This window comes from Cherax quadricarinatus, chromosome 28 (assembly GCF_038502225.1).
Source record: "Cherax quadricarinatus isolate ZL_2023a chromosome 28, ASM3850222v1, whole genome shotgun sequence".
NCBI classification, from domain to species: Eukaryota; Metazoa; Arthropoda; class Malacostraca; order Decapoda; family Parastacidae; genus Cherax; species Cherax quadricarinatus.
This window is the reverse complement of record NC_091319.1, coordinates 6146518-6160666: the sequence shown is the minus strand read 5'-3', so window position 1 is coordinate 6160666 and position 14149 is coordinate 6146518. Positions and strand designations below refer to the sequence as shown.

At 43.3% G+C, this 14149-nt stretch overlaps 1 protein-coding gene across 3 annotated transcripts in view; it reads right to left on the bottom strand.

Annotated features, from left to right (window-relative positions):
* The window catches only part of LOC128693250 (carbohydrate sulfotransferase 4), an 80017-nt gene that overhangs the window by 25762 nt on the left and 40106 nt on the right, over nucleotides 1-14149 (bottom strand). Inside the window, exons 1-3 of one of the 3 annotated variants that reach the window (XM_070089351.1) lie at nucleotides 3605-3753; nucleotides 1508-1652; nucleotides 1083-1167 (exon numbers count right to left, since the gene is read on the bottom strand). In XM_070089351.1, the coding sequence (XP_069945452.1) occupies nucleotides 1083-1167; nucleotides 1508-1652; nucleotides 3605-3627 (253 nt within the window). In that variant the 5' untranslated portion in view covers nucleotides 3628-3753. Of the gene's footprint in view, nucleotides 1-1082; nucleotides 1168-1507; nucleotides 1653-3496; nucleotides 3754-14149 lie in introns of those variants that run through there. The other 2 variants (XM_070089354.1, XM_070089353.1) reach the window with 2 other exon arrangements.

Genomic DNA, 14149 nt, shown 5'->3' with positions numbered 1-14149 from the left:
GCTGACATATCAAGTCAATACATTTTTATTGACTTTAGCTATGGTAGCGCAATATAAAAGCTATACTCTGTGCGATTTTGAACATTATATTTTTTTGTATTGCTTTGAAAATGTAATTTGAATAACAATAGTGCTTAAGCCTTGGCGTTGTATAATCCCAACGGGTTTAGCGCTCCCCCATAATAATGATAATTAAACCTTGATGAGATGGCGTGATACAGTCCATGATATTTGACACTGCTGACTCACGAAATCGTAATGACACGATTGCAAACAAACCATACCACGGGCGGGATTGAACCCGCGTGTCATTACGATTTCGTGAGTCATGTTGACGGCATTGAGGGGACTTGAGCTAGAGTTCGTCACGGCCACGCAAGCTGGAGATTCGTCTGCAAAAACTTGCATTTGTGGTCACAGTGGTGCCTATGCTAACCTTTCTATGGTGTAGAAATATACATAGTTGGACGAATCTTATCGTGGCTAGCTGGTCCAGTGGCTAACGCGACGGTCTGGAGTTTTGAGACTGACCGCGGGTTCAATCCCGCCCGTGGTATGGTTTATACTTGACACTGATGCAGGGTTGTTTCTCACCCCACAAAGTACTGGTATGTATCAAGGCTTTTGTGTGTTTTCTAATTCATTCCAGTGTAGACAGATAATGTTGACCCCGTAATATATGTTACAGGTTGATCGTATACAATTATCAATACATGTTCACTTGATGCGAACATGTATTGATCGCATGCATTTATCAATACATGTTCGCATCAAGTGATGTCCAATATGACTAAGCGTAAATCAGCTGACTTAATCACGTGTTTGCTAAACCTACAGAAGCCACCTGTGGCGAAGCATTTTCCCTAATAACTGTATTGAACTGTATACAAGTATCTTTATCTACATCTTATCTTCTACAACCAGATGAGACAAATATAAGAGAGCAGCTGGATGTATGATAGACCTGCCTAGCATGGGCCGGTACGCCCTCTGCAATGCTCCTCTCTTGTTTTGTCCTGTAATATACACCAAGACAACCCTCCACAAAACGGTGTTAACAGACAAATGTAAGTAGCACATACCAAAATGAAACCGAATGAATTTATGGCTGCTGAGGGGTACGCTCTCGGCCGTTTCTTCCTGGGCTGTATACAAACTTTGGTAATCCTGTTGGAGTGACAGAATAAGAGGTGATACTATCTTTAGCTGCTAGTGTTTACCTCTCAGCCATACACTTATTATAGCAGTCAACATGATCAATTTTAGACAGTCTTTATTTAATATGAAAACATTGATAGTTTCAATAGTGACATACAAAAATGTTAATTTATTTTATAATATAGTTTAGTAACTGTGGTCATTATTCAAATGAAATAAAATTAAATGCGAGAGACCAGAGTGTGTGATTTCGAGTTACACTTGAAATCACACATCACAAGAGGATTTAACCCATTCACTAGAGTTTCAACACTTGAGACATACTGTAAATCACAGCTCCGTAGCTTACATGGATGCGCCTGGAGGGGTAGAGAGGTGGAAGGTCTGCTCTTGTGCCTGGTCTGACAGGTGTGGTCAGGTCTGACTGGTTGATGACTAAAAAGAGACAAACCATCACTGACAGGCCAACCAATAGCGTCCTCCCCGTGTGTCTCCTGTTGGATAGGACAAATTTATATGGATGGCATGCAAGATAGGCTAAAGGCAAACCCATACAGCTGTTTCGGTACTACTCTTAAAAAAAGGAACTATACAACTAAGATAACAGCTTGTGTGCTGAGCAACACCTTCCCTGCAGGACTCCACTCCAGAGGTACGACGGCCCGGGTAGTCATTGCAACACTCAGGAATCTTACAGGATATTGATATCCAGAGCACAAGCACCACCACGTCGACACACCGCGAATTTTAAGTGCTTGAAGATATGCTGAAGTATCATGTGGGTGAGTGGCGCGTTGTCTTGGTGTATGCTACTAGAACAACGAGATAACTGGGTCTGGTATATCCAGCTCTTCACTTTCTCCGTTAGCTTTCATTAAACTCTCGCTCTCGCTCGACCACACTCGCCTAAGACGACACTCGCAGCAACTTCCTTCGTTTTCACCTTGGATTTTCGCCATAAGCTTCTTTAACAAATCTGGGGAGTAACTTGTACCAACTTACTCTCGCCCCTCCCACCTCTCCTGACTTACTCTCTCCCCTCCCACCACCTCTCCCGACTTACTCTCGCCCCTCCCACCTGACAACTTCTTACTGAAACACATTCACATTGTTTTTCCATCATCATCCTCTTCATTCCTACTTCACCCGAGAGAAATTTTCACCTATTCACCTTCCGTCTATACAGAAACCTGCTAACCACAAACTTCACCCCAGACACACATTCTCACGGCACCTTCACTTTCCCTCAACACATTCTTCAGGAATGTGTCGAGAGCATGACACATGCATGTCATGCCTTCACTCAAAGTCTTGACACATTTCCTAATACAATCTATTATACTTAGGTATTTGCTGATTACCATTCGCTTTCACACGTTATATAAAACTCACTCGCATAGATACACAGATAGACAGCAGATAATAATCAAGGGTCGACTTCAGATGATTGATCTAGGAAGGACTTTGAAGTTGCAATCTGGTTGGAATAGGAGACTAGAGGACTTGTTGTGAGGCAGCACTATTATTTTCCTTTGGGGGCTTAAGCCCCCCTTACCCCCTCTGGAGCCGCCCATGATATAATTGGCTACTGAATTTCCACAGTAACTGCGAAGTAATGAAGTAAAACCCAGAAAGTTTTACCAATTTGTAAGAAAATTTATTACAAGATTCATAAAACAAATTGAACATTGTCACCATCGTAGACAAAGGAGAAAAAAATATGAAATTGAGAATGCTGGAGCCGAAAGGAAATTCAGCTTATATACATTAATAAAAAAAATGCATCAGTTTACAGGATACTACACTTAAAGCTGCAAAAAAGGTTTTAAGACGATAAATTAAATCGGCCTAGGTTAAAAACCTCCACTGTTAAACACGGCATTAAAACAGGCATGCTTAGAGTGTTTATTGAAATGTGACGTCCCTTGTGAAAATTTGTGTGGACTGCCTCCAAGTGAGTCGCCTACCCTGGCAAACTCTGTTGACACCGAGCTCTGAGGTGGGTACCTCAGCCTCACAAGTGGCTTATAGGACAGATTTTCACAAATGATTGATGTTGCAAGAAAACTCGCCTGCATGCACGTATAAAGGACTAACTTACTTGGTGTTGCAGCATATATCATGATCTTCAACTTCCCTAAGCTTAGCCTTAGCCCCTTTGGACTTCCCCTCAGAAACCACGTGCAACAGGGAGCCTTAATTCCTGCAATATTCAATCGTTATTAGTGACCTGCCTGCACCTCAGAAATTCCTATATCCAAGAGGGTATGTATCCCCTAGTATAACTATGCAGACACGGACACTAGCTTCCAGACTGCCAAGAGACACTGGTACTTACTGGGCATCCTCTGCCAGCTGCAACACAGGCCCCACAGATAAAACTCACTCACAATCTCCCCAGACACTGGCCAGAAATCTACGAGATAAAGTGGAGGTCTTGTCTTACTGTATGGGCCTGACGGAGGTCATCTACGGTACATCGAGGTGCCTCTACCAGATTTCCCCAGGTCTCAAATGTGAAGACACGTGGGGGGCGCCGTCTGCTGATCACGGCACATCTTGTCCAGTTGGTGTCTGTCTTAAGAAGAACGAGCTGGTCTCTCTTCCAGACCCTCGTGTCTTCGTTCAAACTAGGGCTGCCATTTCTCCCTAGCTAACTTATCCTAGTGTTTGCCTACATTATCGGCCTATTACTACCTATGTTAAGGTCTTAGGTCTACATTATTATTGTCTACAGTTGCCTTAGTAAACCTAGTATTAATATACTAACAGTAAAACTACATACTCCTTCCCTGAAGGGTAAATTTATAAATTAAATAAATGCCTACCAACAATCCACGCCAACTAGAGAGAATGCTGTTTGTTTGGGAGGGTTATAAGGGCCACCCAGCTCAGCCGTCCCATTATAGCTATGCTGGGACCCCTTCGTACGTCGTATCTGTCCTGTGGAACTTTAGGGACCAAATAAATTTCCACATCCCTAGCGAGTGGCCGCAGCATAGGCAAAGTTACCAGCTGAAGGACTCTGTAAGACGTGCAATACTGTATTCCGTTTGTAACATAATTAAGGACTGTCATTTAGGATATTATACTCATGATTGTTTGGTTCGATCCTTGAGTAAGAGGTGCCAGCGTGGAGTTCATTTCTAGAGAAGCACAGAGTTGTAGAACATTCAGAAGTTTTCCACCAGACTACTTCCAGAGTTGAACAGTCTAAACTAATGCTAAATGTTACGACACGGGAGGAGCAAAGACAAACAGGAGCCATTAGCGCAGTGTACAAGATATTCACAGATGAAGAATACAACTTTATTTGGAATATTCTTTTCCGGAGGATAGTAACCCAGAGTAGGAACCGTAGGCTCTTCCCTGGATTGTTACCCACAACAGTTGACAAACTTCTAGGTATCTATTTAGTGGAAGGTGAAAACCGAGAACAAAGAGGTTAGAAAACTTTACCTCGGTTCTAGTCCTGCTCTGCACCAAACCGGGGCTCTTTCTGTTGCGATCCGAACGTTCTATCACGGAGCCGGAAGGCGCTATAATACAGACATGCTGATAGTATCTAATGGTTATTATTATAACTATAATTTTTAAAGGGGTGAACTGGTAAACCAGTGGAAGGCCTCGGTCAGATGACCAAAAGCTCTATCTGCGTCAGGAAGCACTTGTCATGTTTCCTAACCAACCTGCTTACCCTAACCTAAGGCTGGATGGGTGAGAATAGAGACGACCATGATGAAAACATGGAGGTTTTGGAATTTCCTGACCACAAGTACCTGGTGGTCAAAAAGGGCGGCAGTCTATGGAAAGCCACTCACACAACATCCCTCCCTGGAACCAAGTAGGGAAGACGAGACAGTTTTTAATGTCGAAAAGTCACAAGAATATTAGAAAAAAAAATCAGCATACGGCTACTAAAGAGGTGAAATAAGCAAGGAGAAATCTTAAAACTTGTCTCATATCATGGCTTTCAGAGGTTCAATTGAGATCACTAAAGACTGGAGGCGTACAGCAGAACCGAGAATGTCATGAGGCTGGTCCGAGAGCTGTAGATCATCCCCTTTGCAAACACAACTGGATCAAATGAAAGTAGAAATTATAATGATACTGGAAACACGGAGGAAAGAACAAGTTTGCCTGAAGAAGGTTTCGGGGGTCAACGCCCCCGGTCACTCCAAATGATTCCAGGACCGAAACGCATCTGATAAAGATGTCCTAAGTGTATGCACTTGTCATTCACAACCAGGCCAGTACACACTAACAGGCAGAGACTGGCTGACAAGTGGAGACTGGCTGACAGATAGAGACTGGCTGATAGGCAGACTAGCTGACAAAGTCTGGCTGACAGACTGGCTAACCGGAAGCACAAGGTCAGGTGTAAATCACCAGCACAATGCCAGCTGTAAATCACCAGCACAATGCCAGCTGTAAATCACCAGCACAATGCCAGCTGTAAATCACCAGCACAATGCCAGCTGTAAATCACCAGCACAATGCCAGCTGTAAGTCACTAGCACAATGCCAGCTGTAAATCACCAGCACAATGCCAGCTGTAAATCACCCGAGATACACCACCTGTAAATTTCTAGCAGGAATGGAACTCAATCCCACTAAAAACCGACTCAAAGTTCTAATATTTACAAAAGACGCTGAGATGAGACGAGCCTATAAAACACAATAAGCATTAAACTTAAGATTGCAGCAATAGAAAAGACCCTACATGTAAATTACACGTTAAAATTATTTGCATAATTTGAAACAAATGTAAATTGCTAGTGACTAAAATGTGTAAATCAGTGCGAGGTCTCCGTTGAAAAAAAATCTAAGCCGGAAAAACCAAGAAATACATAATTAATGCAGAATTCCTAGAGGATGGAAGCATGGCAAGGCGAGACAGAGGTCGGATCTCCCGACTCACAGTCGGTGTTATCCGACTGGTGTGGGGCTCATCCGAGGACCTTAAGAATGCCGACAATAATAAACCACATTGCTTGGATTTTACTGATTATCTTGGGTTATTATCCCTCCTGGGTTAGTCACCATCCTGGGCTAATAACCCAGTAAAATCTGTTGTAACCAATCTTGTAATGGATTATAGAGGTTACAAAAGGCCTACCAGACTCTTGTAATGGATTATAGAGGTTACAAAAGGCCTACCAGACTCTTGTAATGGATTATAGAGGTTACAAAAGGCCTACCAGACCTCAGTGGATATATCCATCTTTGAATATAAATCTGAGTCGGTTCAAAGATTGTAATATTTTTCGTCTAGCGTGGATTGATCCAGTCGACACATGGAATGGATTAATTTTGTTTCAGATATCGTATTAAAATTTTAGTGATGGTACAATATTGGTAGTGTAATAAACACTAGTCAACGAGAACGAACAAGCCAATTTAGAGATATAAAACATGAAAATGAAGAGGCAGGTCGTATATTTCGACCTCTGAGATCCTCTTCAGCAGGTGAAGGCCCTAGCCAGCAGGGCAAGAGGACCTCAGGAAATACAAATATACCAGCCCACTTTTAATTTCCTGCTTCATTAAGTCTCCAACTGGATTTCCCCCGTGCAATGACAATGTTAAATTGTCAGTCAGTGGAGGATAATATTTTATCGTGAGGCTGTGTATGTGTACTCACCTAGTTGAGGTTGCAGGGGTCGAGTCCTAGCTCCTGGCCCCGCCTCTTCACTGGTCGCTACTGGGTCACACTACCTGAACCGTGAGCTTTATCATACCTCTGCTTAAAGCTGTGTATGGATCCTGCTCCACTACATCGCTTCCCAAACTGTTCCACTTCCTGGCTACTCTGTGGCTAAAGAAATACTTCCTAACATCCCTGTGATTCATCTGTGTCTTCAACTTCCAACTGTGTCCCCTTGTTGCTGTGTCCCATCTCTGGAACATCCTGTCTTTGTCCACCTTGTCAATTCCTCTCAGTATTTTGTATGTCGTTATCATGTGTGTGGGTGTGGGTGTAATCACCTAATTGTGGTTGCAGGAGTCGAGACTCAGCTCTTGGCCCCGCCTCTTCACGTATCGCTACTAGGTCCTCTCTCTTTCTCTCTCTCTCTCTCTGCTTCCTGAGCTTTGTCACACCTTGTCTTAAAGCTATGTATGGTTCCTGTCTCCACTACATCACTTGCTAGGCTATTCCACTTCCTGACGTCTCTGTGACTGAAGAAATGCTTCCTAACATCCCTGTAACTCGTATGAGTCTTCAGCTTCCAATTGTGACCCCTTGTTTCTGTGTCCCCTCTCTGGAACATCCTTCTCTGTCCACCTTATATATTCCATGCAGTATTTCGTATGTCGTTATTATGTCTCCCCTGACCCTCCTATCCTCCAGTGTCGTCAGGCCGATTTCCCTCAATCTTTCTTCGTAGGACATTTCCCTGAGCTCTGGAACTAGCCTTGTTGCAAACCTTTGTACTTTCTCTAATTTTTTGACGTTCTTGACCAGGTGTGGGTTCCAAACTGGTGCTGCATACTCCAGTATGGGCCTGACGTACACAGTGTACAGTGTCTTGAACGATTCCTTACGAAGGTATCGGGACGCTATTCTCAGGTTTGCCAGGCGCCCATATGCTGCAGCAGTTATCTGGTTGATGTGTGCCTCTGGAGACTTGCTCGGTATTATAGTCACTCCAAGATCTTTCTCCTTTAGTGAGGTTTGCAGTCTTTGTCCACCTAGCCTATACTCTGTCTGCGGTCCTATTTGCCCTTCCCCAATCTTCATGACTTTGCATTTGGCGGGGTTGAACTCGAGAAGCCAGTTGCTGGACCACGTGTCCAGTCTGTCCAGGTCTCTTTGTAGTTCTGCCTGATCCTCATCCGATTTAATCCTTCTCATTAGCTTCACATCTGCAAACAGGGACACTTCAGAGTCTATCCCTTCCATCATGTCATTCACATATACCAAAAATGACACTGGTCCTAGGACTGACCCCTGTGTGTGTGTGTGTGTGTGTGTGTGTGTGTGTGTGTGTGTGTGTGTGTGTGTGTGTGTGTACTCACCTAATTGTGGTTGCAGGGGTCGAGACTCGGCTCCTGGCCCCGCCTCTTCACTGAGTGCTACTAGGTCCTCTCTCTCCCTGCTCCAAGGTGTATGTGTGTGTGTGTGTGTGTCTACTCACCTAATTATGGTTGCATGGTTCGAGTAACAGCTCCTGGCCCCTCCTCTTCACTGGTCGCTACTAGGTCAGTCCCCCTGTTCCATGAGTTTTATCATACCTCTTCTGTGTGTGTGTGCAATTTACAAAATATCTCAAAATAAACAGTCACATATGCAGTACTAACATCCAGTATAATTTACGGAGATAAAATGTCCACAAAAGACCTTGCTGTAGCCACACTTCTAACACATTTTGAAACATCTGTTTACGCGGAGCAGCAGTTGCACAAGTTTGGTGCAATGCCAGGCCCGTACGTTTTATTATAAGTACAAGCTATTTACTCAGATAATTATTGTGCCTCGAGAATAAGTTATGTTGGTGGAAGTGCGTGAAGAATGATATCAAGAAGGTGAGGTACATCGTCCTTGAGCACTGTGTGTGTGTGTACTCACCTATTTGTACTCACCTATTTGTGGTTGCAGGGGTCGAGTCCTAGCTCCTGGCCCCGCCTCTTCACCGGTTGCTACTAGGCCCTCTCTCTCCCCGCTCCATGAGCTTTATCAAACCTCGTCTTAAGGGAAATCGGCCTGACGACACTGGAGGACAGGAGGGTCAGGGGAGACATGATAACGACATATAAAATACTGCGTGGAATAGACAAGGTGGACAAAGACAGGATGTTCCAGGGAGGGGACACAGAAACAAGAGGCCACAATTGGAAGTTGAAGACACAAATGAGTCAGAGAGATAGTAGGAAGTATTTCTTCAGTCATAGAGTTGTAAGGCAGTGGAATAGCCTAGAAAATGACGTAGTGGAGGCAGGAACCATACACAGTTTTAATCTTTCTTCATAGGACATTCCCCTTAGCTCTGGAACTAACCTTGTTGCAAACCTTTGTACTTTCTCTAGTTTCTTGACGTGCTTTATCAAGTGCGGGTTCCAAACAGGTGCTGCATACTCCAGTATGGGCCTGACATACACGGTGTACAGTGTCTTGAATGATTCCTTACTAAGGTGTCGGAATGCTGTTCTCAGGTTTGCCAGGCGCCCATATGCTGCAGCAGTTATCTGATTGATGTGTGCTTCCGGAGACATGCTCGGTGTTATACTCACCCCAAGATCTTTCTCCTTGAGTGAGGTTTGCAGTCTTTGGCCACCTAGCCTATACTCTGTCTGTGGTCTTCTGTGCCCTTCCCCTATCTTCATGACTTTGCATTTGGCAGGATTAAATTCGAGAAGCCATTTGCTGGACCAGGTGTCCAGTCTGTCCAGGTCTCTTTGAAGTCCTGCCTGGTCCTCATCAGATTTAATTCTCCTCATTAACTTCACATCATCTGCAAACAGGGACACTTCTGAGTCTAACCCTTCCGTCATGTCGTTCACATATACCAAAAATAGCACTGGTCCTAGGACCGACCCCTGTGGGACCCCGCTCGTCACAGGTGCCCACTGTGATACATCATTACGTACCATGACTCGTTGTTGCCTCCCTGTCAGGTATTCTCTGATCCATTGCAGTGCCCTTCCTGTTATATGCGCCTGATGCTCTAGCTTCTGCACTAATCTCTTGTGAGGAACTGTGTCAAAGGCCTTCTTGCAGTCCAAGAAGATGCAATCAACCCACCCCTCTCTCTCTTGTCTTACTTCTGTTATTTTATCATAAAACTCCAGAAGGTTTGTGACACAGGATTTGCCTTCCGTGAATCCGTGCTGGTTGGCATTTATACTCCTGTTCCGTTCCAGGTGCTCCACCACTCTCCTCCTGATAATCTTCTCCATAATTTTGCATACTATACACGTCAATGACACAGGTCTATAGTTTAGTGCCTCTTTTCTGTCTCCTTTTTTGAAAATGGGAACTACATTTGCCGTCTTCCATACCTCAGGTAGTTGCCCAGTTTCCAGGGATGTGTTGAAGATTGTGGTAAGTGGTACGCACAACATATCTGCTCCCTCTCTAAGGACCCACGGAGAGATGTTGTCCGGTCCCATTGCCTTTGAGGTATCGATGTCCCTTAGCAGTTTCTTCACCTCCTCATCTGTATGTATGTCGTCCAACACTTGTTGGTGTATTCCTTGTTGGTGTCCCCATCTGGTCTGTCCCCCCAGAGTCCTTCCTGTCTCTACTGTAAATACTTCCTTAAATCTCGTGTTGAGCTCCTCACATACCTCTTGATCGTTTCTTGTGAGTTCTCCACCTTCTTTCCTCAGCCTTATCACCTGGTCCTTGACTGTTGTCTTCCTCCTAATGTGGCTATACAGCAGTTTCGGGTCAGATTTGACTTTCGATGCTATGTCGTTTTCATACTGTCGCTGGGCCTCCCTCCTTATCTGCGCATACTCGTTTCTGGCTCTTCTACTAATCTCCTTGTTTTCCTGGGTCCTATGCCTCCTGTACCTTTTCCATTCTCTGTTGCACTTAGTTTTTGCCTCCCTACACCTTCGGGTAAACCAAGGACTCGTTTTGGTCTTCCTATTATTTCTGTTTCCCTTGGGAACAAAACTTTCCTCTGCCTCCTTGCACTTTGTTGCCACATATTCCATCATTCTGGGGATGTCTCCTTGATTCTTTCATGCCACTCCTCATACTTATTTGTTATTCCATCTGCATTTGTATACCATACCTTCAACTTCTTTTCTAAGACTGTGGTCTGGGAGGTGTATTGGGGTTGGGGAAGTGGGAGACCTGATAAGGAACTATGGGTGGTTGCTGTGGGGGTGGAGTTTGTAATGTAGTGGGTGGGGGCATTGGATATGACATGGGTGTTTTGGTTTAGAGTGTTTGGCTGCACTGGGGTTGACCTGGTTGTGTGTGTGTGTATGTGTGTGTGTGTATGTGTGTGCGTATGTGTGTGTGTATGTGTGTGTGTGTATGTGTGTGTGTATGTGTGTGTGTGTATGTGTGTGTGTGTGTATGTGTATGTGTGTGTATGTGTGTGTGTGTGTGTGTGTATGTGTGTGTGTATGTGTGTGTTTATGTGTGTGTGTATGTGTGTGTGTGGTGTGTGTGTGTGTGTGTGTGTATGAGTGCGTGTGTATGAGTGTGTGTGTGTGTGTATGAGTGTGTGTGCGTGCATGAGTGTGTGTGCGTGTGTATGTGTGTGCGTGTGCGTGTGTGCGTGTGTGTATGAGTGTGTGCGTGTACTCACCTAATTGTACTCGCCTAATTGTGGTTGCAGGAGTCGAGACTCAGCTCCTGGCCCCGCCTCTTCACTGATCGCTACTGGGTCCTCTCTCTCTCTGCTTCCTGAGCTTTGTCATACCTCTTCTTAAAACTATGTATGGTTCCTGCCTCCACTACTTCACTTGCTAGGCTATTCCACTTGCTGACAACTCTATGTGTGTGTGTGTGTGTGTGTGTGTGTGTGTGTGTGTGTGTGTGTGTGTGTGTGTGTGTGTGTGTGTGTGTGTGTGTGTGTGTGTGTGTGTGTGTCAACAATCAATATTTGCACCAATAACTCACTACAGTTGTGACCGGGTGTGGAAGTGTGAATTGCTCATTACTCTAATTTGTTCATGATTGTAGCCATGTATAAACGTAAGTAACCATTCTTTCAGTATTCATTACCTTTGTAACTTGTGAGTTCATTACCTTTGTACCTATGGAAATAAATGGTATAAAATACCGACACAATGGAAATATAAACACATATGCAATATAATGTGATCCTTTATTGACTACGTTTCGCCCACACAGTGGGCTTTTTCAAGTCACAAACAGAACTGACTTGACTTGTGACTTGAAAAAGCCCACTGTGTGGGCGAAACGTAGTCAATAAAGGATCACATTATACTGCATATGTGTTTATATTTCCACCTTTGTACCTAGTTCAGCTATCAAAACTTTGGGGGCCCAGTCCCTGGACCCATTACGTACCTCTGTAATCTGAACATTAAAATGGTATAAAATACCGACAGGTTGTTAGGTAAGACACATATGCAACAGTTAGGTATCTTTATTTCGAAACGTTTCGCCTACACAGTAGGCTTCTTCAGTCGAGTACAGAAAAGTTGATAGAAGCAGAAGATACTTGATATCTTCTGTAAAGATACCCAAGAGTTGCACATGTGTCTAATTTATCAACATGTCGGTTCTCTGAACCATTCATCTACAAATCTGTCAGGCACTGCAACTTCTTGGGATCTTAATACTTAGGAATTCTTCGCTTGCCTAATTCTTGGGCACAACCTACTTCCACATTGAACAAATGTGATACGACCTTTGACTGCTGCACCTCTCCTGCCATACGGTTTATAAGCTGCATCTCCGCTGATATGTCGTACTCTATTAAAGACTGATGGACTGAACACATCGACTCAAGGTTGAGGGACTGTTTACCTCATTCTCCTCCTGTTCTTCAAGTTTCTCCTTCGTATGGACTGATGAAGCCACTGTGTGGCGAAACGTTTCCTCAATGATGATTCCCAAGTGTTGCACATGTGTCTAATTTATCTACATCTTCCTGTGTAAAAACTGACAAAAAATAGTCATTAAATGAGGAACACATTTCCAGTTCATTATCCGTCAGCTGTCCATTCCCAGTTTTCAGAGGTCCTACTTTTTCCTTCACCTTCGTCCTATACACTTGAAAGAACCCCTTTGGATTAGTCTTTGATTCATTAGCAACTCTAATTTCATAGTCACGTTTAGCCTTTCTAATCGCCTTTTTTACTTCTCTTTTAAGCTGAACATATTGGTCAGTAAGGTTAACCTCTCCTTTTCTGATGCGCCTATAAATTCCCCTTTTCTCCCCTAATAGATGCTTTAGCCTCCTGTTAACCCATTTGGGATCGTTATTATTAGACCTAATTTCTCTCTGGGGAATGTATATACTCTGGGCACTGTGTACATTATTAAGAAAACAATCAAAAGCAGATCCCTTCATATTCATAAGTATGATTATCGTCAATAAAATCATTAGCTATATAACCCCAATCAAGATTAGACAGATGTTCCCTAAGTCCATTATAATCGGCAGAACGAAAATCAGGGATTTTTACTGTATTATCATTATTATTGCATTCCCAATTAATGCTAAAAGTGATGGATTTGTGATCACTTGCGCCAAGCTCTTCAGTGATCTCCAGATTATTCACGAGTGTTTCCTTATTTGACAAGACTTGGTCTAGCAAATTATTACCCCTGGTAGGCTCAGTTACACTCTGTTTCAGAAAACAGTCCTGAACTGTTTCCATAAAGTCACTGGACTCTAGATTACCTGTCAAAGAATTCCAGTCAATTTGACTAAAGTTAAAGTCCCCTACTATGACTATGTTACTGTGTCCAGAAGCCCTAACAATTTCGTCCCAAAGAAGTCTCCCTCTATCGTGATCCAAGCCTGGAGGTCGGTACATTACACCTAGAATTAGTTTTTCTTGACCCTCCACGAACTCTACCCAAACAGACTGTTACTGCTCCATCTATTTTTATACCTGTTTTTATGCAACAATTAATATTTTCTCGAACATACAATGCAACTCCTCCCCCCTTCCCATTACATCTATCCACATTGAACAACTTAAATCCCTGAATATTACACTCAGCAGTCATATCCCGACTCTTTAAATCATACCACGTTTCAGTTAATGCAATGATATCAAAGTTCCCAGCACATGCTACCAAACGTAGTTCATTAATTTTATTTCTTGCACTTCGACTGTTAGCATAAAATACCATCATATGTTTTTTCTTCTGCACATTTTTCCTATTCATCTTTGTTTTTACACAATTTCTGAAATTATCATTACCCAGAGTTACTCCATGACAGTTACTATTAAGATTCTTAATATCAGAGCATAAGTCAATATATCCATACTCATTATTTATCATTTCTAAACCCATACCTCTAACTAATCCTAGTTTAAAGTCCTA